General features: G+C 37.3%; 1 protein-coding gene across 1 annotated transcript in view; it reads left to right on the forward strand.

Annotated features, from left to right (window-relative positions):
- Window positions 1-22,103, forward strand: part of SLF2 (SMC5-SMC6 complex localization factor 2) — a 68,664-nt gene that overhangs the window by 19,632 nt on the left and 26,929 nt on the right. Inside the window, exons 6-15 of the mRNA XM_044665494.1 lie at window positions 511-581; window positions 2,142-2,255; window positions 3,095-3,262; window positions 5,253-5,355; window positions 8,680-8,755; window positions 10,130-10,268; window positions 18,018-18,123; window positions 18,614-18,790; window positions 20,549-20,646; window positions 21,607-21,694. Coding sequence (XP_044521429.1) covers window positions 511-581; window positions 2,142-2,255; window positions 3,095-3,262; window positions 5,253-5,355; window positions 8,680-8,755; window positions 10,130-10,268; window positions 18,018-18,123; window positions 18,614-18,790; window positions 20,549-20,646; window positions 21,607-21,694 — 1,140 coding nt within the window. The remainder of the gene's footprint in view (window positions 1-510; window positions 582-2,141; window positions 2,256-3,094; window positions 3,263-5,252; window positions 5,356-8,679; window positions 8,756-10,129; window positions 10,269-18,017; window positions 18,124-18,613; window positions 18,791-20,548; window positions 20,647-21,606; window positions 21,695-22,103) is intronic.

The raw sequence follows: 22,103 nt of genomic DNA on the forward strand, positions 1-22,103 counted from the left end.
CCTTTTGTATACTTTTAGATTTTTAACTGTGAAAGCAAAGTTAAGATATAGAAGTGTTAGGAGTTAAGAGGCTATAAGTTGGGAAGATCCTTCATTCTACCTTGGGAGAAGAGCTGAATTAAATTCTAAAATGGTTGGTTCTCAAATTTGGGTTGAATAGGCTACCTATAAACTTATTTTTGGAATTAGTGGCTTAAGGAGCTCAAAATATAATTAAGAAGTAGAGATGAGACAAAGCACTTGAGAGCTTGAGTTTATGGGCTCAGTTTCTCCTGGTACTGTATGAAGAAGATAAAAATGGGTTATTGAATAACCTAGTATTAAAATCTCTAACTTGATAGCAGTAGTGCCAGAAGTCACTTTAAAAAAGGATGTGAATTTTAGCATGCATGGAAAGCTTGGAATAGAAAATGATCTTTTAATTTCTGAATAACAACTCCACAAATAACCTAATTCTATTGTTAAAAGCTATGTTGCAAAGTATATTTCAGATTTTTTTGTGCATTGTAGATAAGTCTTCGTTACCAGCTTTATGAGAACAGTTTGGAGCGCCTAGCAAAGGAGAATGAAGATCATTCAAGGTTAGCTTTGTGCTTTATTGGATAAGTTGACCATAATTCATATGGAAGCAAGCCACCGTTGTGTGCAAACTTTCTCTACCAATATAGCTCTAACCTGACTGGTACACATGAACAAGAGACTCAAGTCTTTGGTTTCCAATGACATCCAATATAAAAATGTATTTTTTATGTACATTTATGGCGGCATAATGGTGTCTCTGTCTCAGTCTCTCTCTGTCTCTCTCTCTCTTCCCCCTCTCCCTCCTTCCTTTCCTTTCCTTTCCTTTCCCCCTTCCTCCCTTCTCCCTCCTTCCTTCCTCTCCCTATCTCATCTCTCTCCTTTTCTCCATCTCTCCCTTCCTCCCTGCCTTACTTTCTGTATTAGGATCAATACATAGTGTTGATTCCACAGCAGAAGAGTGGAAGGGCTAGGCAATTGGGGTTAAGTAACTTGCCCAGGATGGCCCAGCTACAAAGTGTTTGAGGCCATATTTGAACCCACAACCTCCCATCTCCAGACCTGACTCCCTTTTTAGGGAGCCATCTATCTGCCCTCATAATAGTCTCTTATATTCCAACTTTAGGGTATGGATGGTGAAGTATGTTTCCCTCTTATTGACAGAGAAAATAGTGGGCAACAATTGCAAAATAAGTCATTCTAAGACTGACATACAATAACTCGGTCATTGGACATAGCCATTGTGTTGGTTTATTTTGCTTGGCTTAGCATTGTGTTACATTGAAGAGTTCTGTTGGATAGAGACAGGTTATCATTGGGAAATGACAATGGCTATAAGAAAGAAAAAACGTAAATAAAACATTTGTTGTCTCTTTACATAGTATCAACTTAAATGTCTGAGATGTGTTATCTTATTCACAGACTGTAAGTTCATTTTAGAATAGAATATCACATTATTAAATGACACTATAAAAATACTTTTTGTTTCCCACATCAGTTAAACCTTAGGATCAAAAGCACAAGTAAAAATTGCTTTTCTCTTTTAGTGCGCATTGTATATTGCTGACAGACATGGTTTCTGCCCTTAAAAGTTCATCTCACTTGTTGACTCTAGATTATTTATTTGAAGAAACAAAAAACTTGATTAAAAGAACCTGTTGAGAAACTCAGTTAACATTCTAGAAAACTTTTTATTTTTCGGCCAATACAAAATAAAGAATATTTGATAGAAATCACATGTAAACAAATATAGGGGGCCTCCATTCCCTTGGACTTTCTACTCCCTTCGTCATAAATTGTTTAGGGGCAGTAAGGGCAATTTTGAACTGTTGGAAGGTGCAGAAATCTGTTGAAAGACTATAATTTTTGAGACTCTTTTAGAATACTAGTTACTGGGGACAAAAACACCCAATTTATAGATGTCACATGTTTTAGAGAATTGAACTATAGTGCATTTTACATTTATCTTTGAATCATGACTCCAACTTGTGGTATGACTAGATTTGTCATATAGAAAGTATTTTATAACAAACACTTTCTTGTATGTTATAGCTGATCATAAAAATTGAGAGGTCTTTAAAATATAGGTTGTGTTTATCATGTCATTTTTTCACTTCTCCTAGGTCAGATGAATGGGAAAAAGAACTAAAAGAAGATTTAGTGAAAGGTCAGGGAATAAAATCCCTAATTGAGTCAGAAGAAGCAGATGACAGTGGAGAACTCCAAGAAGAGCATAAGTAGAAAACTTTTTATAAATATATACTTAATTTCACTTGTATTTCAAAATTTATATATTATTATTAAGTCAACAAATGTAATTGCCTGTTTTCATGCTGTTTGTTACTTTGTAAGCATTGTTGATTTGGGTTAGAAGAAACATAGGACACTGTGATGAGGTGACAACATGAAGGGCCATTTTCCAGTGCATTTTTTCCAGATTTGGTTCACTTATTGTCAATGACTGGGCTGAGTAACGGCAAAAAGAGAGGCATGTTTACAAACCTTATGTTACTACCCATTCTCTTATGTTAGCTTTACATTCATGTCAATGGTATATAACGGAAAGATTATTGGTCTTGATGTCCCAGGAGCCTCAGGTTGACTAACCTCTCTGAGTCTGTTTACTTTTCTCTAAAATGGGTATTGTTCTTGCTCTACCTTCATATCAAATGGTTAGGAGAAAAGTGCTTTGCAAATTTAAAAAAATGAACCGTTATCATTTAAATTTTACTTTGTATCAGAGTTTTTAAAAGACCATTACAGTGGCTTCCATTTTTTTTATAGATTAGAACACAGAGCCCTGACAAATGAAGTGACTTGCCCAAGATCGCTAGCATAAGAATCCAAATTATTAAACTTGGGCTTCAACTGACTGGCTTATGCTCCTTCTGAAGTACTTGGGTACCTCTAATGTTGTTCAATCTGAGCAAACCCTTAGTTTTTACTAGTCCGTGAAGGTGGTAAAAATGAAGTAGCAGAAGATGCAGAAATAAATGTCTATCTGAATTTTTTATTATATACTAATACCAATTAATCCTCAATATTGTATTTTTGCTTTCTTTTTTTTTTTTAATAGGGAACTTTTAAGGAAATTCTTCATTGCTCTTGATGCTATACCTGATTGCCATCCTGGTGAAGAAATATTTCACTTTTTCAATTATGGAAAAATTTTCAATCAGTATACATTGGACTTAAGGGATTGTAATTTTGTTCCAAAGAATGCTATTGAAGATCTTATTCTTAAGTAAGGAAAACATTTACAATGTAAAACAAAAAATATTGCTCTTGTGGAAACTTTTAAATTATGATTTAGTTTTAATAGCTATTTTTCTAAGAGTGATTGCTTTTTATAACCTGTTTTGTATACTCTTAAAAAAAAAAAAAACAACAACCCCCCACCTTCTATCTTAGAATCATTATTTAGAATCAAGAACAGTAAGGGCTAGGCAGTTGGGGTTAAGTGACTTGGCCCAGGGTCACACTATTAGGAAATGTCTGAGGTCAGATTTGAACTGTAGGCCTGGCTCTTAATCCACTGAGCCACCTAGCTTCTTCTACCTCTTATATTCTTAAACTACTTTTGTTTCTGGTGTTGCCCAATTAAAAATGGAAGGTGGCAAGTCAGTTCAATATCCTACTTACTCAAAGTTGATTCAGTCTGTTCCAAAAGGCTTTTCTTATGTATACTAGGTTCTAGTTAGTCTAGATTAGCATTATCCTTACATGTCTGGGGAGAATGTAAAGAAAACCTCTCAGTTGGAAAAGTGAATGGCAGTAAGACCTGAGCCTTCATGAGCTTTTCCCCCCTTCTCTTCAAATAGATTTCTGTTGAAGAGGTGCTAGTATATGCTCCTCTATTTTACCACCACCCATCCTGGGATAATGAATGATGTGTTGTAAGTAGAGACTAGATGGAATCTCAGGCTAAACTACAAGTGAACCAAAGACATTCCAAGGGAATAGAGAGTGGCCTCTTGCTTACTTGACCAAGAAGTGAAAACAGCTATCAGGGCTAGTTAATGGAGCAGAATAGTAGTAGGTATCATAGAATAGTAGTAGGTATCCCCATAAAATGGGAAGTTGTAGGGGACCTCTTTAGAAGTCATCTCATTTACAGACTAAAGAGGTGGAGGGGATCTATAAGGAACAGAGCCAAGATTCCCTCTTCAAGTTCTCTGCTTCTACCATCACCTGCTCTTGCCACTGTACCTTTTTAACATGTAGATAATCAAGGCCCAAATGACACCCTCCTAGGGGAGAGGGCTGCACAGGATATATGATGTCCAGCAGGTTAAAGAGAGCCTTCAGTAACTGAGTAAATATGGAAGGAATAGCTCTCTAGGACTCATGAGAGAAGTATACAATTCAGGGTAGGGATTTAGTAGAGTTAAATAGAAGTTAACTTCCTTAATTTTAAGTTAGGGATCAACTTAAGTTTTCCTATCTTAATCTATCTTGTTTTATCCCTAAATTTCATAACAAAAGCTTTTCAAGTTTACCACTTTAATTGAGTTGGAGAAGGGAGGTGTGATTGTCCACATCTAAACTAGAATAATCTGTACCTCAGAGGCAAGGCTAGACAAGGCCTAGCTAGAGAGAGAGAAGTAAGAGAGGGGAGCTGACCTCCAGATATTCTGGGATAGGGACTTTTAGGGAAGGAAAACCTAGAACATGCTTGAGTGGCATAAACTACAGCCTCATCTCTCTTCTCTATCTTCTTTACAGAGGATATATTGTTCCTATTGCTTTCCTAGGAGCTTAGATTGCTGTGGCAAGCAGTCAGTTCTAGATATTGCCTTGGGACATAGTCACTAAGTACCAAATCAGAGCAGAACCTAAACTTGCAAATCTAGACCATGTTTTAACAAGTTGTGATTTAGGACAGGTGTTATTACCAGCTACAGAGGAAGAGATCATTGTGTGCATTAGCTAAACAGAATGAGAACCTTTTTTATTCTTTTCAATTGAATGTTAGCTTAATGTCCTAGGGGTGTGGTGGAGAACCTATGGCACCTGTACTGGGGGAGAGGGGGGCTCTCAGAGCTCTTTCTGTGGACATGCACTCCGTTGCCCCAGCACAGAATTTGCCACAGTTCTTTATTAGAAAGCCAGAGGGACATGGGTCTAGTCTGCTTCCCTCCCTGTCTCCATGCATGCCCGGGGACATTCCTCACATCTTTAAAAGATTGCCATCATTATCCTAGGGTATAATTTTGGTTTCCCTTGTTTTGCAGGTCAGGAAGAACACAGCAAATTTTTTTAACAACACAAGGTTATCTCAGCACTGCTTATCACTACATCCAGTGTCCAATACCTGTATTAAAGTGGCTGTTTCAGGTAAGAGGAATACTGTGTTTACCTTGTCTTTTTGATAGCCTTCTTTTATGAAATGTAAATTTCTTGAAGACAAGGAACTATCTTATTGACTTTTTTATTTGCCATAGCATCTAGCATAATATCTTGTACACAGTAAGTGCTAGATAAATTTGTTTGAACAAGGTGATCATCCTAGAGCAGTGATGGGCAAACTTTTTAAAGAGGGGGCCAAAGGAAAGGAAATGCTCATCTGTCAGTCTGTTTCTAAGGCAACTCTTTAGAAGTTTCATTGTATTGTATCCTCATTGTATTCATCTGATTAGGAATAATGTCCCACAGCTGGATAGAACATTTCAGGGGGCCACATCTGGCCATGCTGTAGTTTGCCCATCACTGTCCTAGAGTATTAGAAAGTAAGAAATGTTGTCAAGCCTGGATTCAAATCTGGCTTCAGATGTTGCCTAGCCATGTGACCTTGGCCAAGTCACTTAACTCCTTTTGCTTAGCTCTTGCTTTTCTGTCTTAGAGTTGTCACTAGAGCAGAAAGTAAGGGTTATTTTGTAAAGAAAAAAAGGCATTTGGGACTGAGGTGAAGAAGAGTAGATTGTAGGCATGGGGAATAGCTAGGATAAAGTCACAGAGATGGGAGATGGAATGTTGTGTCTAAAGAACAGCAAGAAAGAAAGGTCCTTTTGATAATGTATATTATGGCTAGGAAGGTATGTCGGAGCCAGGTTGCAAAAGGCTTAATTCCCAATAGAAGGGTTCATATTTGATACTAAGAGGGAAGACATTGGAACCTGTTGAGCAGAAGAATGAGATGGTCAGGCTTGTGCTTTAGAAATATCTCTGAGGCAGCATATAGAAGATGGATTGGAAAAGGGAGAGCCTAGAAGGCAAGGAGACCAGTTACAAAGCTGTTGGAGTAGTTCAGCTAAGAGGTGACAAGGGACACTAATGCTGAGGCAATGTGAGTGGAGAAAGGAGAACAGATGTAAGAGACACTGACAATAGAAGCAAAGAGATTTGGATACTGATTGATTATGTGGAGTGAGTTGAAGATGTCTTCAGACAGCAAACTGCTCATCATAATCTCATACATTCTTCTCTGAATTTTTATGGCATGAAGCTGTATGCTTCTTCTCCAGTCTTGTCAGAGAGACAAGCTTGGAGATATTGAATGGGTGACATAATGAAGACTGTAATACAGTAAAAAAAAGTGCTGACTTCCAAAACAGGAGACTTAAGTTCTAGTCTTAGTTGATGCATAACTCTTAATTAGGCAGCCAGGTAGTGAGGCAGATGGAGCACTGGCCCTGGTGTCAAGAAAACTGAGTTGAAATCCATCCTCAAGACACTAGCTTTGTGACTCTGGGCAGGTCACTTAGCCCTCTTTGGCCTCACTTTCTTTATCTGTAAAATGAACTGGAGAAGGAAATGGCCACTCTAGTATCTTTGCCAAGAAAACCCAAAATGGGGTTGCAAAGAGTGAACATGACTAAAACAGTTGAACAATAAAGCAGTGTGACTGGACAAAGCCTTTAGATTCTTATCAACATCAGTTTCCTGTTTTTTTTAAATGAGTGGGTTAGATTAGATAATCTCTCTAAGGTCTGCTTGAAATTTTAAAGAGTTGTAGGGGAAGTTAGAGATTAGTCCAAACCCTTTATTTTATAGATGAAGTAACTGGCTCCAAGAGAGGGGAAATGACTGCCAATGTCACATACCTGGTTGGTGACAGAGCCAAGACCAGCACCTGATCTCTTGACTCCTATTCCAAGGAGCCTTCTACTAAACAGTTCTGCTAGTTCTAGAATTGGAAGGGGCCCATCTCATCTCCCTAAAGTCTTCCTTTTCCCATTTTCCTCATTTATTCCTCATGGCATGTTTCTCAACTCCCAATGCTAGTTGATCTCTGGTTTTCAGTGTCCTGCTTAATATAGAATTGAATACAATGTACTAGGTATAGTTTGGCTAAGAGAGGGTCCCCCATTGCTGATCTGGAAATTAACCTGAATGATCTGAATAGAGATTAATATTCTCTTAGCTGTATCCCACCTTCCTCCATTAGGTTATATAAAACCTGAATGCTGCCTATAATTATCATTATTTCATAGTCAACACCTGAGCTAGTCTATCAGCAAACACAGTGGTTGTAGCTGGCAGTCAGCTAAAATCCTAGGTCTTCTTTCACACACACTGCTTTAAAGCCAGGTCTTCTTTACCCTGTCCTTAAGTAATAGTTGTTTGTTTTTTTTAAACCCTTACCTTTCATCTTGGAGTCAATACTATGTATTGGCTCCAAGGCAGAAGAGTGGTAAGGGCTAAGCAATGGGGGTTAAGTGACTTGCCCAGGGTCACACAACTGGGAAGTGTCTGATGTCGGATTTGAACCTAGGACCTCCCCTCTCTAGGCCTGGCTCTCAATCCACTGAGCTACCCAGCTGTCCCCAAGTAAAAGGTTTTTTAAAAATCTACATGAAGTATTTGATATTTGTCCTTGTTGCTCTGTTTCAGAGTTATATAGGTTCTTAAATTCAGAAAGGAGATGAAAGATCATCTCTCTCACCCTTTGTTTTACAGATGAAGAGACTGAGGTCCAGAAAAGGGAAGTAACTTGCTCACAATTGCCCAACTAGTCAGTGACAGAGATGGCCATTTAACCTCTTTGGCTTCTCCTATAGGGATCTTGAGCCTGAATTCTATATCTGTTGGCATAGCTGTCCCTCTCACCTTACTGTCATTTGAAATTGGATATTCAGGCTATCTATGCCTCTATCCAAGTCATTGGCAACATCTGTAGTTAAACACCACAGGACAGCAATTAAAGACTACCCTGGGTCTAGCTATTCGTCACTTCCAAATTTATCTAAGTATACTCTCATCTTACTGGTACCTCTCCCTCCATCTTGTCCACAAGTATAGCTAGCAGAAGAGACCTTGCCAGATTTTTTTTACTTCTATCTGTAACATTCCTTTGGTCTATCAGCCAACTGAATATGTGCAAAAAAAAGATGCCACATCATGCTTAAAACCCCCAAATCTCTTTCAGAACAACCCTTTCTCATTCTCCCCCCCCCCCCAAGCATTTGTATTGTATTGACCATGTCACTCTCCTTTTGATGTTGAGTCTTTTGTGGCTTCCCTACTTAAAAATTGTTCATCAGATTGTTACCTGTTAATGTTACCATCCGTGGCTGAGATTCAAACAACCTATTGCCTTTTGCTTTTTCACACATACTGCCTTGCTTCTCTCATTGGAAAAGACATGAAATTGCCAGTTTCAGTTGTGCTTTCCTTGAAATTTTTTGTAAAAAAATTAAAATTGTGATTTTCTTTTGACAGATGATGTCTGTTCACACAGACTACATTGTTTCTCTACAACTTTTGAATACATTGATAGACATAACAATTAGAAATGGTAAGTATGCATATATATTCTTTCTATTTTGTTAGTAAAGAACTATTCGATGCTGCCTGCTTTAGAACTCTTATGTTGAGGGGAGGCAGGAAGAGAAAAGGGAAAATAAGCATTTATATAGTGTCTACTATGTGCCAATCTCTATGCTTAAGTGCCTTTTATTTATTTTTTTTTTTAGACCCTTACCTTCCATCTTGGAGGCAATACTGTGTATTTGCTCCAAGGCAGGAGAGTGGTAAGGGTAGGCAATGGGGGTCAAGTGACTTGCCCAGGGTCACACAGCTGAGAAGTGGCTGAGGCCAGATTTGAACCTAGGACCTCCTGTCTCTAGGCCTGGCTTTCAATCCACTGAGCTACCCAGCTGCCCCCACCTTTTATTTTTTTAAACAAATATCATCTCTTGATGACCAAAACAACCTTGTGAAGTAGGTACTAATTTCTCCATTTTACAATTGAAGAAACGGAGGTAAACAGTGGCCAAGTGACTTGCCCAGGGATCATATAGCTAGTAAGTGTCTGAGGTTAGATTTGAACTAAGATTTTCGTGATTCCAAACCAGCACTCTATCCACTTTGCCACCCCAGCTGCCTCTAGAGAGGATTAAGTATGTTTAGCAATTTAAATTGCTTGTGCAATTTGAATATGTGTAGTAGTGGAATGAGGTGTTCATGACCTGTTTCTGATCAAAGTTAAAAAGAGTATTTGTGTGTTCCAGTTTGTACAGGAGAAAAGAGTTTCCAAATCATTTAAGTGACAACCCTAATTGGGTAATTTCCCAGCTTGCGGGTTGCTTTGCCAGAAGTGTTGGTATAATTGGAAGTTAAAAATTAATTGGGATGTAGTCAACAGCAACAAACAGTATTGCACTGAGAAACAGATTGGCATCGTGTACTGTGATAGGGATAACAGTTGTAGGCCAGTATAATTTTTTTAGGGGATGGAATTGCTATTTTTAAGACTTCTACACATAGCAACATGTTCTTGTTTACCTGTGTATTATTTATGTAAGTCAGCAGGAAATGATTTATTTTCTGTGGTGCTCAAGAGCAATATTATTTCTGAGTCTAGTTAAACATTGGTTAACTAGATTTAGAAGTAATAATTACTTGGCTGTTAGTAAATGTAGTTGAATAAATAACAAAGAATAGTATTCCTTATGACTGTCATTCTTTTGAGCCATAGGCTTTCCAGATAAAGCATTGATAGTATGCTTTCAATTACTTTTAGAGCCCTCTAAAATTAGTTTACTTAGTAAAGACCCGTTTTCCCATGTTAAATTTTACCATGACACATGGAAATGGCATATGAGAAATTTTTTTTTCCCTGTTTGGAAAAATGTCTATAGAACTAATACTTTGTTCTTCTATTTTCTAGATGCCACTAGTGGCCCATCAGTTTGTCCTTGGATCCCATCACTATCTGATATAGCATCTGTGTTTGTCAACATGGGAGTTAGTTTTAAGTGTTTATTTCCTGTTCAGAATCTTCAGCCTGACTTTAATGAGGATGTTTTGTAAGTTTTTTTGTAGTTACTAGCACAATTTATGGGCAGTAATGTTTGGGGGTAGGAAGGCTACTTCTTAAGCTATGTTAAAGAAAGGTTTAATTTTTCAAATTATGGTGTGGGAAGTTGTATTTTAAAAGCCCTATTTTTTTTCTTTACCCTGTGTACAGGAGAAAGAAATATAGCCCACGGACTCTTGAATCATAATCTGGAGCTCAGTGTTATGAGTTGCATTAAAGTTGATAATCTTGATTTGTCTTTCTTGTCTAGAAAATACATTGTGACCAGAAAGGGACTTAGACTAAGTGAATTTGAAAGGGTCTGGGACTGTGGTAATGAACCAATAGCATGTGTGCCAGAGGAGACACTCAGGCCGCTCTGTGGGCACATGTGCTGTCACCACACTACAGAGTTCATTACTAGAAAACCAGAGGGAAGAAGGGCCCAGCTGCTTACCTCCCCCTTTCCACATGTGACTGAGGACATTTCTCACATCACCTACCCCTCTAAAAGGTTCTCCATCACTGGTCTAGGAGTTGCAGGTCCTGTTGAAAACCAAGCATGGGTAAATTTACAACCAGTTCTAGCTACATAAGTGGACTATTTTACTTTGAGGGATTTTTGCCTGGCCCAGACTAAGAGGAAAAATATGCATGGGGTCAGATAAATGGGAGCCAGACATAGCTACAGAGAGGAGAGGACAAGACTGGACAGAGACATTCAGTGCCTGATCCAGGATGGGTGGAGGATGGGACACAGTGGGGTCATATACTTGATGGATGGTCAGGCAGAATGGGACAAAGATCTCCTCTCAATGAAGGAGGTGGGAGAAATGAATGGTAATATGATTGTGAGTAGAGAGGATCATATCATTTTCAAGGTATTTCTATTTTCCTTCCTGTACATCAGGCAGCTAGCAGCCACTTAAATGAGACTTTAATAAAGGTCTTGTCAAAAAACTGGAGGTAGATCAAAAAAAGCAATTCATATTGTTTAATCATAACAATTAGATTTTTATTCTAGTGATCCAGAGCAACAGATTATTGGAGTCGGTATAATCTAGTAAAGAGAACACAGGAAACTGAGCATTGTCCAGTCTTAGCCACTAACTACCTGAGAATAATCTTGGGTAATTGAGTCATCCTCCATAGGCCTAGTTTTCCTCATTGTAAAACTGATCTCTAAAGTCCTTTTTAACAATATCATTGTGACTATAAATTCTGTAAGCTCCTTAAAAGTTCAGAGCATCTTTGCCTATGCTCTCTAACACTTAAAAATAAGTAGATTGGAGATATTCCATAATAAAAATTAACTCATAATTTGGTCCCCCTCCATGTTTGACAACTTCTAATTAGTTGTATACATATTCAGTTTCAAAGTAACATTCTAAAAAGAGAGAAAGCTGTTGAGCTCAAGAGGTTTCGAAATACAGCCTCATAACTTTTTATCTCTCTAACATTCCATGCATCAACTCTCCATCCTCATTGGGACTTGCAATCAAAACACCTTCTGATTTACCCAATTCAGACCATTTTAACCATATTGGATTTCCTCCTTAGGCTAGATGCCCTGGTCAACCACTTGAAATGCTGCCTTTATTAACATCTAGATCCTCTTGGCCCTTTAACCTATAGTTAATAATGGTCACACATGGATCATTCTGACCATCCATGCTCTTCATTCCTTCTTTTGACCTATGGAGTACCAGGAAAACAGGAAAGTTATAGACTGTGGATCACCAGGGTAGCAATAAACCCTGTTTAACTTTAGTTAGGTGTTATTACTATGCTCACTAGCCCTGTTTTTCATCTCCCAGAGATTCCTTAGCATTCATCCCCACTAATGGCTGTATTTGAAGTAATGTTTATTATAGTTGTGGTGGTGGAGGTAGTGGTGGTATGAATCTTCTTATCTTTTTCAAATCCCCATTCTTATCATCTTACAACTCATAGCAAGTACACCAATCTGATCTCTTTAATAAGAAAATCAAAATTCCTCAGATATGAACTCCTTCATCTTGTCTTCTTTCCACCATAACTTATCTTTCTCTTTCTATTTTCTTTCTGCTTAAAAAAAAGTGAGACATTTCCTTATTCCAGTACTAGCTCTGATGTTGTTCTTAACCCTATTTCTGTCTATTTTCTTAACCTTGTTTTTTCCAACAAAATTTCTATCTCTTAACATCTTAAGGCAGCAAGTTCGTGTAGTTGATAGAGTGCTTGAGAGACCTGAATTTAACTATAGCTTCAAACACTACTTAATGCCTGGGTGAGTCACTTAACTTCTCCTTACCTCTGTTATCTCAACTGTGAAAAGCAATAATAATAATAATAATAATAATAATAATAATAATAATAATAATAATAATAATAATACCTGCCTTGAAAGTTGCTGTGAGGATCAAATGAGATTATATTCATAAAGTGCTTAGCGCAGAGCCTGGCACATAGTAAGTGAGATATAAATGCTAGTTATATTATTAATCTTTATATCCCCTCCTTTTCCTTTCAAACGTGCAGATTTACTGCTTTTTTAGAAAATGCTTTCATTTGAACCTACTGACAGTCTTCTAGCTGCCATCGTGTTTTGCTCCCTTTTAAAGCCTGACTGGTTTCTAATTGATTTCTAATCCTGATCTTCCCCTCCCAATACTTCATATACACTAAATACCTGATGAATTTTCTTAAAGCATAGGAATGATCATGTTACTTCCTTTGTCTAAAAACTCAGTAACTCTCCATTTCCTTAAAAGATAAAGCTCTAGCTCATTAACCCATTATGTAAGGCTCTTCAAAATCTAGCCCCACTTAATCTGTTATTTGTATAGGAATCTTAGATTCTGTTTACTTGAATGTACAGGTATCCCTTTCACATTTTAACCTTTACCATCTCAGTTTCAGTAGATTGAGGATCAGCATAAGAAATTACATGGAAATTTTTGGAGAACTTTGCAGAAAACATAGATGGCACTCAAAGGCCAGTAGAAACAAAAAAGATTAGAAAATACATAGCCTATGACCTAATATAGGATAATGTAAACACCCCATAAAAGAAAAAAAAATTCAGACTTATTCTCTGGTATGAAAGAGAGGCCAAAATTTTTTACTCTGTGATTTTCCTGATCAAGAGGCACCCCTACAATTCCATGCCCTCCCCCTCATGCCCCAAAGATATGGAAAGGATATCTGTACTTTCATTTTCTTGCCTCTGTTCATGCTGTTCACTCACATAACCCTTTAATTCCATTTAGGCTCTTATCACTTCTCACTTGGAGTAATTAATCTCCTTGCCTTCCATCCGTGCTGCTACCGAAGATACACACTCCCTCTCCCTCTCTCCACCCCCTCCCTTCCCTCTCATCCCCCTTGTAAGTGTGAAAAAGAGGTTTTAAGAGTTCAGTATATTAAAGATGATGCCAGAGGATTGAACTATTATCAGTCCTCAATTAAGAATAATCTCAAAACAAAATTGACTTTTATGGGAATTTATTTACATAAGAAGAGAGAGAGGAAGTACGGAGATAAGAATCTATCCCACTGATTAATCCAAGTAGATCTTGACCCTCAGAGGAGGGTTAAAGGGCCTGAGGCCTGGAGGTGAATGGAACAAACTTCATTCACGGAGTCTATAAAAGGAAGTTTCTTAATAGAAGTTCAGGAAGATTCAGTCCTTAAACTCACCACGTGGAATAGTCTCAGTCACAAACCAGCAAAGCTCCCTCAGGACCCCTTTGCCAAACCAGAAGCCACCTCACTCACTCAACTCCCTCTTTTATAGAGGTCATGTATGCAGCACTTCCAGTGCCTTCCCCAAGCCTGAGGTGTCCAATCACAGTAGGGGGCGGTCTTTTGATTCTGATTCATTACCCACTCTAGCACATGTGGGTTAGGACCTCCCAGAATTGGAAGGTGCTCTCACCTTTGGTGATTAAATCTAAAGATGGGCAGTGTGGACTTAATCTAATTATCACACCCTCCAATAAACTCTAGTGTTTTCCTGTCTTACCTTTCTAGCCTTATTACTTTTTATTTTCCCAAAGTACTCTATAGTCTAGCTAAACTGGCCATCTTCCAGTATCATACTCATCATGCTCCATTTAACTTCTCTGCCTTTGCTTAGCTGTTTCTTACCTCCAGTCCTTAAGGGCACTATTCCTTCAAGGCTCAGCTGAGGTGCTACTATCTTTTTGATTCCTCTTCTGGTTGATCCCCCACTTTCTCCTCCCCTATTAGTGTTTTTCCCCAAATGGTTACCTTATATCTGTACTGATATATACTGGAAATGAATATTGTCCATCTCTTCTCCCCCATCAGAGAATCATATATTTACTGTTAAAAGAGATCTTAGATGTCATATAGTCATCCTTATTTTTTAGATTTTAAAATGTTTTCCCACATTTATCCTCATTTTACAAATAAGGAACCTGAGGCTGGGAGAGAGGTTAAATTACTTACCTCAGGATATATACTTAATAAGCATTTTTAGGATTAGAATTCAGCTCTTTTCACTTTATAATCAAAACTAAATCTCAATCTCTGCATATTAATTTCATTTATCCTTCAAGGCCAAGCTCAGATGTTTTTATCTCCAGTGTAGCCTTCATTTATTCCTTCAATCAGAAGTCACAGATTCTAACAGTTAGAAAAGACCTCAGTTCCCTTTTCCTCCTATACTTCAGCCCTACCCTTCCTGAGTTCCTCTTCTATTTTCCCTTTTGTTATGCCCTCTAGAACTCCTTTATTGTTTAAAAAAACTCACCCTTATGTTAGACTTTTTTTTTTTTTAACTTTTACCTTCTGTTCTAGTATTAACTCTAAGACTGAAGAGGCAAGTATTGGGCAAATGGGGGTTAAGTGACTTGCCCAGTCACACAGCTTGGTATATTAGACTTATTATTTTCTAATTTTTTCTATCTTATACACACATAAACATAGGTCCCCTTGTCCCTGTGACAGTTCATTAGTGGCTATCCTCTCTAGTGCTAGACATGTTGTCTCTTATGTTCCTTCCACAATTCACTTAAGACAAGAACATACTCTGCCCCTTGCTTCTACTTCTAGACCTTCCTCCTATTGTTCCTCAGCAATTCCACCTTCTTTGAGTTTCATCCCCTTCATCTTTATTGAGTGCCCTATCTGGATCTTGGTGATATGTTCTCTTCTATCCCAGATCATTCCTTTCTCAGAGAACTCAACACTGGTCTTAGAATATTCCTTTTCATCCCACCCCTTGCCCTTACATTTAGGTGTTTCAGTATGTTCTTTCAAACATCCTAGTTTCTCAATTCATTTATTGCCTCAGCTCCCACTTTCACTTCACCTTATGCACATATGTGAATCAGTCCTATTATCCCTGACCTGCAATTTACTACCTGTGTGATCTTGCCTGATAAGGCTAGCATTAAATTAACTGGAAGTCATTTAACATCCCTTAGCCTTAGTTTGCTTGTCTGTCAGATGAGAGGGTTGGACTAGTTTAGTTGTTCTCTTAAGGTTTTTTCTAGTTGTGAATCTTACGAATCATTGCTAATAATTGACCTGTCATTCAGAACTCTGAAATTCATCCTTTTGGTCTCTAGCTTCTCCTAAACTTACTCTTTATCTTCATTATGATTTCCATTCACGCACCTCTCTCTACATTCCCAGTCCTTAATCTCTGCTTTTGTACTCACTTGTCTTTCTTTGAAATCTTGACCCTATAATAACCAGACACTAAACTTCTCTTGGCCTCAGTTTCTTCATCTGTAAAATGAGGGGTTTGATTGGCTGACCTCTAAAGTCCCTTCCAGCTCTAGATCTATGATTGTAAATTACCTCTTTTCTCATTCTTTCAACGAGTTGCTTAATCTCTGTCTGCCTCAATTTCCTGAGCTGAAAAAATGGGAATGATAATAGCACTTATCTTCCAGGGTTCCCATTGGGGCCAGATGAAATAATAGTTGTAAAATATTTTGCACAGTACCTGGCATAGGTTCTTTTTTTTTTTTTTTTAAACCCTTACCTTCCATCTTGGAATCAATACTGTGTATTGGTTCCAAGGCAGAAGAGTGGTAAGGGCTAGGCAATGGGGGTTAAGTGACTTGCCCAGGGTTATACAGCTGGGAAATGTTTGAGGCCAGATTTGAACCTAGGACCTCCCATCTCTAGGCCTGGCTTTCAATCCACTGAGCTACTCAGCTGCCCCCCTGGCATAGGTTCTTAATGGATATTTATTTCCACCCTGCTCTCACCCCATCTCTTGGCACCCTTTTTAGTCTCAACTTGGGTATCACTTCCTATTCAGTGCCTTCTTGATTCTCTCAGATTGTTAGTACTCTCTCCCTCTGAAATTACTTTAAATTTAACTTTGTATATAATTCATGTTTCTTATTTGTGATCTTCTATTTTCCCCCTTCCCAGTAGAGAGTATGCTTCTTAATGGGATGAATAGATTGATGTTTAGGGGTTTGTTTTTTAGTCTTATGTGCATATTACCTTTTATATAGGTACTTAGTGAATACCTGCTGAATTGAATCTATATCTAGCCAAGAATTCCTTCTACATTATCCCCAACAATTAGACTTCTGTTCTTAGGCTGTTTAAAATCTCTTCTGTATATGTATGTTTAGGGAGGAGAAAGGAGATGGTGTGCTTTTCCCTTGGCAATCTATTGTGGTGGTGGTGTTGTTTTAATTTAATTAATTAAGAATATTTTTCTATGCTTACGTGATTGTGAGTCTACATCCCCAAGTCATCCCCATCGAACCATGTGATCAAAGCAGTTGTTTTTCTTCTGTGTTTCTACTCCCACAGTTCTTTCTGGATGTGGATAGCATTCTTTCTCATAAGTCCCTCAGAATTGTCCTGGATCATTGCATTGTTGCTAATAGAGAAATCCATTACATTCGATTGTGCCACATTGTATCTGTCTGTGTGTACAGTGTTCTCCTGGTTCTGCTCCTTTCACTCTGCATTAATTCCTGGAGGTCGTTCCAGTTCACATGGAATTCCTCCAGTTCATTATTCCTTTTAGCACAATAGTATTCCATCACCAACAGATACCACAATTTGTTGAGCCATTCCCCAATCAAAGGACATCCCCTTATTTTCCAATTTTTTGCCACCACAAAGAGTGTGGCTATAAATATTTTTGTACAAGTCTTTTTCCTTATTTATTCTATTTTTTAATAGCCCTAATTATTAGGAAATTTTTCCTTAAAACAAGCCCAAGTCTTTCCTTTTTGCAAATTTCTCTTGCTTCTTGCTCTAGGGCCATGAATAAGATTCCTCTTCCATATAACAGCTCTTGTATACTTGAAGACTAATATGATGGATGACCCCACCAAAACTCCTCTTTTTCAAACCAAACATCATCAGTTCCTTGAACCAATCTTTATATGGCATATCCTTAAGTCATAATGTCCTACTGGACACACTTACCTTGCTAATTCTTCCCCAGAACTGAAAAGTACTCCAAATGTGATCTAGCTATAGCAGAATATAAAGAATGAACTCCTTCCTTCCTTCTTGACTTTAGTACTTTTACCTTTCGAATTTTACTTTTATTGTGTTTATGCCACTCATTACACTTATATTGTATTCTATTGTAATTTTGCGTATCTTGTCCTATGTCCCTTTTTAGACTAAGCTTCTTCTGAGGATTATATTTTTTTTATCTTTCTCTACCTCATTTTGCCCTTCCTTGTCTTTATAAATGATCAATACAATTTTCTTTGAATGAATGTTATATGTATTTTACACATCTTTGTTCATTTTTCAGTAATTCAGAGGTACAAAGCTTGTCTGAAGAAAGAGCAAGTGAAGATTCTATAGAAGATGCTCTTGTTTTATGTCTTCCAGAAACTAACATTTTAAATGTAGTTAAGGTAGGAAACTTGCCTTTATCAGTAGAAGGGTCCTTTTTGACTTTTTAAATTTCATCCAGTTTAAGATTCTATCTAGAAGAAATGAACTTTCTGGAGAAAACAGTGATAATGATGTTTTGCCTAAGTCCTGAGTTTACTCAGGAGTATTTTAGATCATTGCCACTTTCATATTATTATTACTCAAAATATCTTTAATCAGTTCTTCAGGAGTTAGGACTTAATTAAGCAGAAATCTGTTTTTACCACTCACAACTTTGAGATCTACCTGAGGGCCTATAATCAAGTAGAGAACTTTCATTTATTATCAAGTTTAGAAAGTGAAAGAAAGGATTGGCAAGGGTGATTCTGCCTTGTTTTATAACGATTGAATCATGGTTAACCCTAATACATCAGAAATAACAAGGACTTTTTTTCAGATATAAAAACTTCTAGGTAAAATATCTTCCCATAGTAATTGAGTTTCATTTATTTTGTGATTGTGTGCTTTAAGTTCATGGGCTTGTGTACAGCCGTATACCCAGAAGGTTACACAGATCAAGAAATAATCTTGCTGCTTTTAATGTTCTTGAAAATGAGTTTGGAAAAGCACCTGAAGCAGATTGCACTTGTGGACTTTCAGAGTCTCCTGATAAACCTATTGAAAAACATTAGAGATTGGGACACAAAGGTAAGAATTGAATCTACTAAAGAATATAATACTCGTTTGATGTTATGAGACCAGAGATTTACTTTGGATGCAGATAGAATAAAAATATATTGTGTTTCCAACGTATCACCTGACATTTAGGCTTGGCAGACAAGGGCTGAATCAGATGTAGAGAAAGATTATATCTATTTATTATGTGTTAAAGCATGAAAATTAAATCTTTTCCATAATGTTTAGTCAGAGATTATTATTTTTTTATTTAATAAATCCTTACCTTCCATCTTGGAGGCAATACTGTGTATTTGCTCTAAGGCAGAAGAATGGTAAGGGTAGGCAATGGGGGTCAAGTGACTTGCTCAGGGTCACACAGCTGAGTCTGAGGTCAGATTTGAACCTAGGACCTCCCATCTCTAGGCCTGGCTCTCAATCCACTGAGCTACACAGCTGCCCCCTCAGTCAGAGATTATTAAGTTGAGAACCCCCTGAATTTTTAAAATATTTCTATAATTTTGTTATAGCATAAATGATTTCCTTCATAATCTTGTATATTTTATATATTTATAAATACCATTCTGAGAAGAGGCCTATAGGTTTTAACAGTTTATCAAAAGGGTGTGTTCTACAATGGGAATGTCAAACAAACATTCAGCCTATAAAACTCCATAATGCATTCTGAATTAGGTTAAATATAACTGGGAATTGTTTATCAAAATAAATAAAAATATAATAAAACATAACATTACATTTTAAAATCATCAATATGTAGCCCACAGAGATCCTTATGTATAGATTAATGGCCCTCATTTCTATTTGAATTTGACAACACAGCTCTCTACTATGCAAAAAAAGATAAAGAACCTCTGCTCTATATGTATAGACTCAAAAGTGATTTCCATCCCAGCTTGTTGTGTTTATGTGGGAAAACAGTTTTGGAGGAACTTGTATTTGTGAAATTCTGGGTATGGAGTTGTGGAACTGAAGATTACTTTATTCTCTCTAGAACACAAATTGATTTGAGAGAAAGGAGGAGCTTTGTATATCAGTATTACAATACAAGTAAGAAGTGGAAGAAGAATTTTGTTATTCACAACACAGGAGTAAACGGAAGGCAGGAATACTAGGTTCATTGTAGGATCATCTAGGGAGCATAGTGGATAGAGCATCAAGCTTGGAGTCAGGAGGACCTGTGTTCAAATCTGGGCTCAGATATTTCCTGGCTGTGTGACCCAGGGCAAAACACTTAAACCCCATTTGCCTAGCCCTTACCCTTTTTTATTAAGAGTTGTTACTAGGACAGGAAGTTTTTTTTGTTTGGTTCGTTGTTTGTTTGTTTTTTAAACCCTTACTTTACATCTTAGAATCAATATTCAATATCAGTTCCAAGGCAGAAGAATCATAAGAGCTAGACAATTGGGGTCAAGTGACTTACCTGGGGTCATACAGCTAAGAAGTGTCTGAGCCCAGATTTGAACACAGGACCACCCATATCTAGGTCTAGTTCCCTATCTACTGAGCCACCTAGCAGCAGGTAAGGATTTTTTTAAAAAAGACTAGGTTTGTCTTACCAAAGCACTTTAACTCTTCTGTGAGGAGTTAGTGAGGAAACTTTTAAGTGCTTTTTCATAATGGATTGGTTTTAAAAGTAGGGATTTGGGTTTGGGGAAGAACATTGGAAATAACATAACTTTAAGTCAATATAAATGGACTTTTAGATGATTATTTCCAAAATGATAACCATCATGAAATGTAATCCTTTAAAAAAAAATCTTTGCTTTTTAGATGCCTGAACTTTGTATGGCTATAAGTGAGCTGTCCACTCATCATCACAACCTTCTGTGGTTGGTACAGTTTGTTCCTAACTGGACTTCACGTGGAAGGTATTTGAGACTCTGGGTAGGGAAAAAAAAGATTTTAATAGCATTTATATAAGCAAAGTATAAGTTTCTTGGGAGGAGGGATCTTTCTGTTCTTGGGACTTGTTTCCCAGCCCTTGGCACAGAGCTAAATAAATTAAATAAATGCTTGTTGATAATGCTTCTCTCTTTTTTTAAAATTTTCTCATCATTTCTGAGTGGCAGATCAGAATCGTTTCCCTTCTAACGATGATAATACTTGGATCCAGCAAGAACTTTATCCTATTGTTTGACCCAGGTTATTTGCTGCATGGACCCTGGTTCTGGAAGTCATTCTTGACTTTATGAAACATTTATGTAAAATGTTTCCTTTCTTATATCTGTAGCTCTTTAGCATATTGAATCCATTTTAAAATTGGAATAGAGACTAAGAAAAATCATGTTTTTTTTTTTTATTTTCACCTTTTCTTTTCTAAGAATATTACTAAAAATAAATGTGAGGGACAGGTAGATGGCTCAGTGGTTTGAGAACTGGACCTAGAGATGGGAGGAGCTGGGTTCAAATATGGCCTGAGATACTTCCTAGCTGGGTTAGTCACTTAATTTCAATTGTCCAGCTCTTACCTCTTTTCTTCTTTGGAACTGATATTTAGTATTGATTCTAAGACATAAGTTACGATTTGGGTTTTTTGTTGTTGTTGTTGTTGTTTTTTTTTTTTTTTTTTTTTTTTTTTTTTTTTTTTTTAAACCCTTACCTTCCATCCTGGAGTCAATACCGTGTATTGGCTCCAAGGCAGAAGAGTGGTAAGGGTAGGCAATGGGGGTCAAGTGACTTGCCCAGGGTCACACATCTGGGAAGTGTCTGAGGCCAGATTTGAACCTAGGATCTCCCGTCTCTAGGCCTGGTTCTCAATCCACTGAGCTACCCAGCTGCCACCTGTTTGTTTGTTTTAATTTAAATGCAATTTAAAATTTTTATTTTAGGCAGGTGAGACAGCATCTCAGCCTACTAATTATTGCTAAATTTTTGGATAAAAAACCTGAAGATATTCCCAGTGCCAGTGATATGCAGGTATGAATAACTTTTTATATAGTATCTATTTATTTAGCTATTGGCTGGTTTTTGGTTTAAGGATTCACTTTTGAGATTCTGAAATTGTTTCTTAAAACTGTTTTGCTTCTTTAGTAGGATACTAAATAGCCTTTTTTTTTAATTAATTTTTTATTTTTAGAAAAATTTTCCATGGTTACATGATTCTTGTATTTACTTTCCCTTTCACCCCCTCAAAGTCCCCTCCCCCCATAGCTAACTCACATTTCCACTGGTTTTAACATGTGTTGTCAATCAAGACTTATTTACATATTATTGATAGTTGCATTGGTGTGGTCCTTTCTGGTCTACATCCCCAATCATGTCCTCATCAACCCAAGTGTTCAAGCAGTTGTTTTTCTTCTGTGTTTCCTCTCCTGTAGTTCTTCCT

The sequence above is a fragment of the Gracilinanus agilis genome, chromosome 2 (assembly GCF_016433145.1).
Source record: "Gracilinanus agilis isolate LMUSP501 chromosome 2, AgileGrace, whole genome shotgun sequence".
NCBI lineage: Eukaryota > Metazoa > Chordata > Mammalia > Didelphimorphia > Didelphidae > Gracilinanus > Gracilinanus agilis.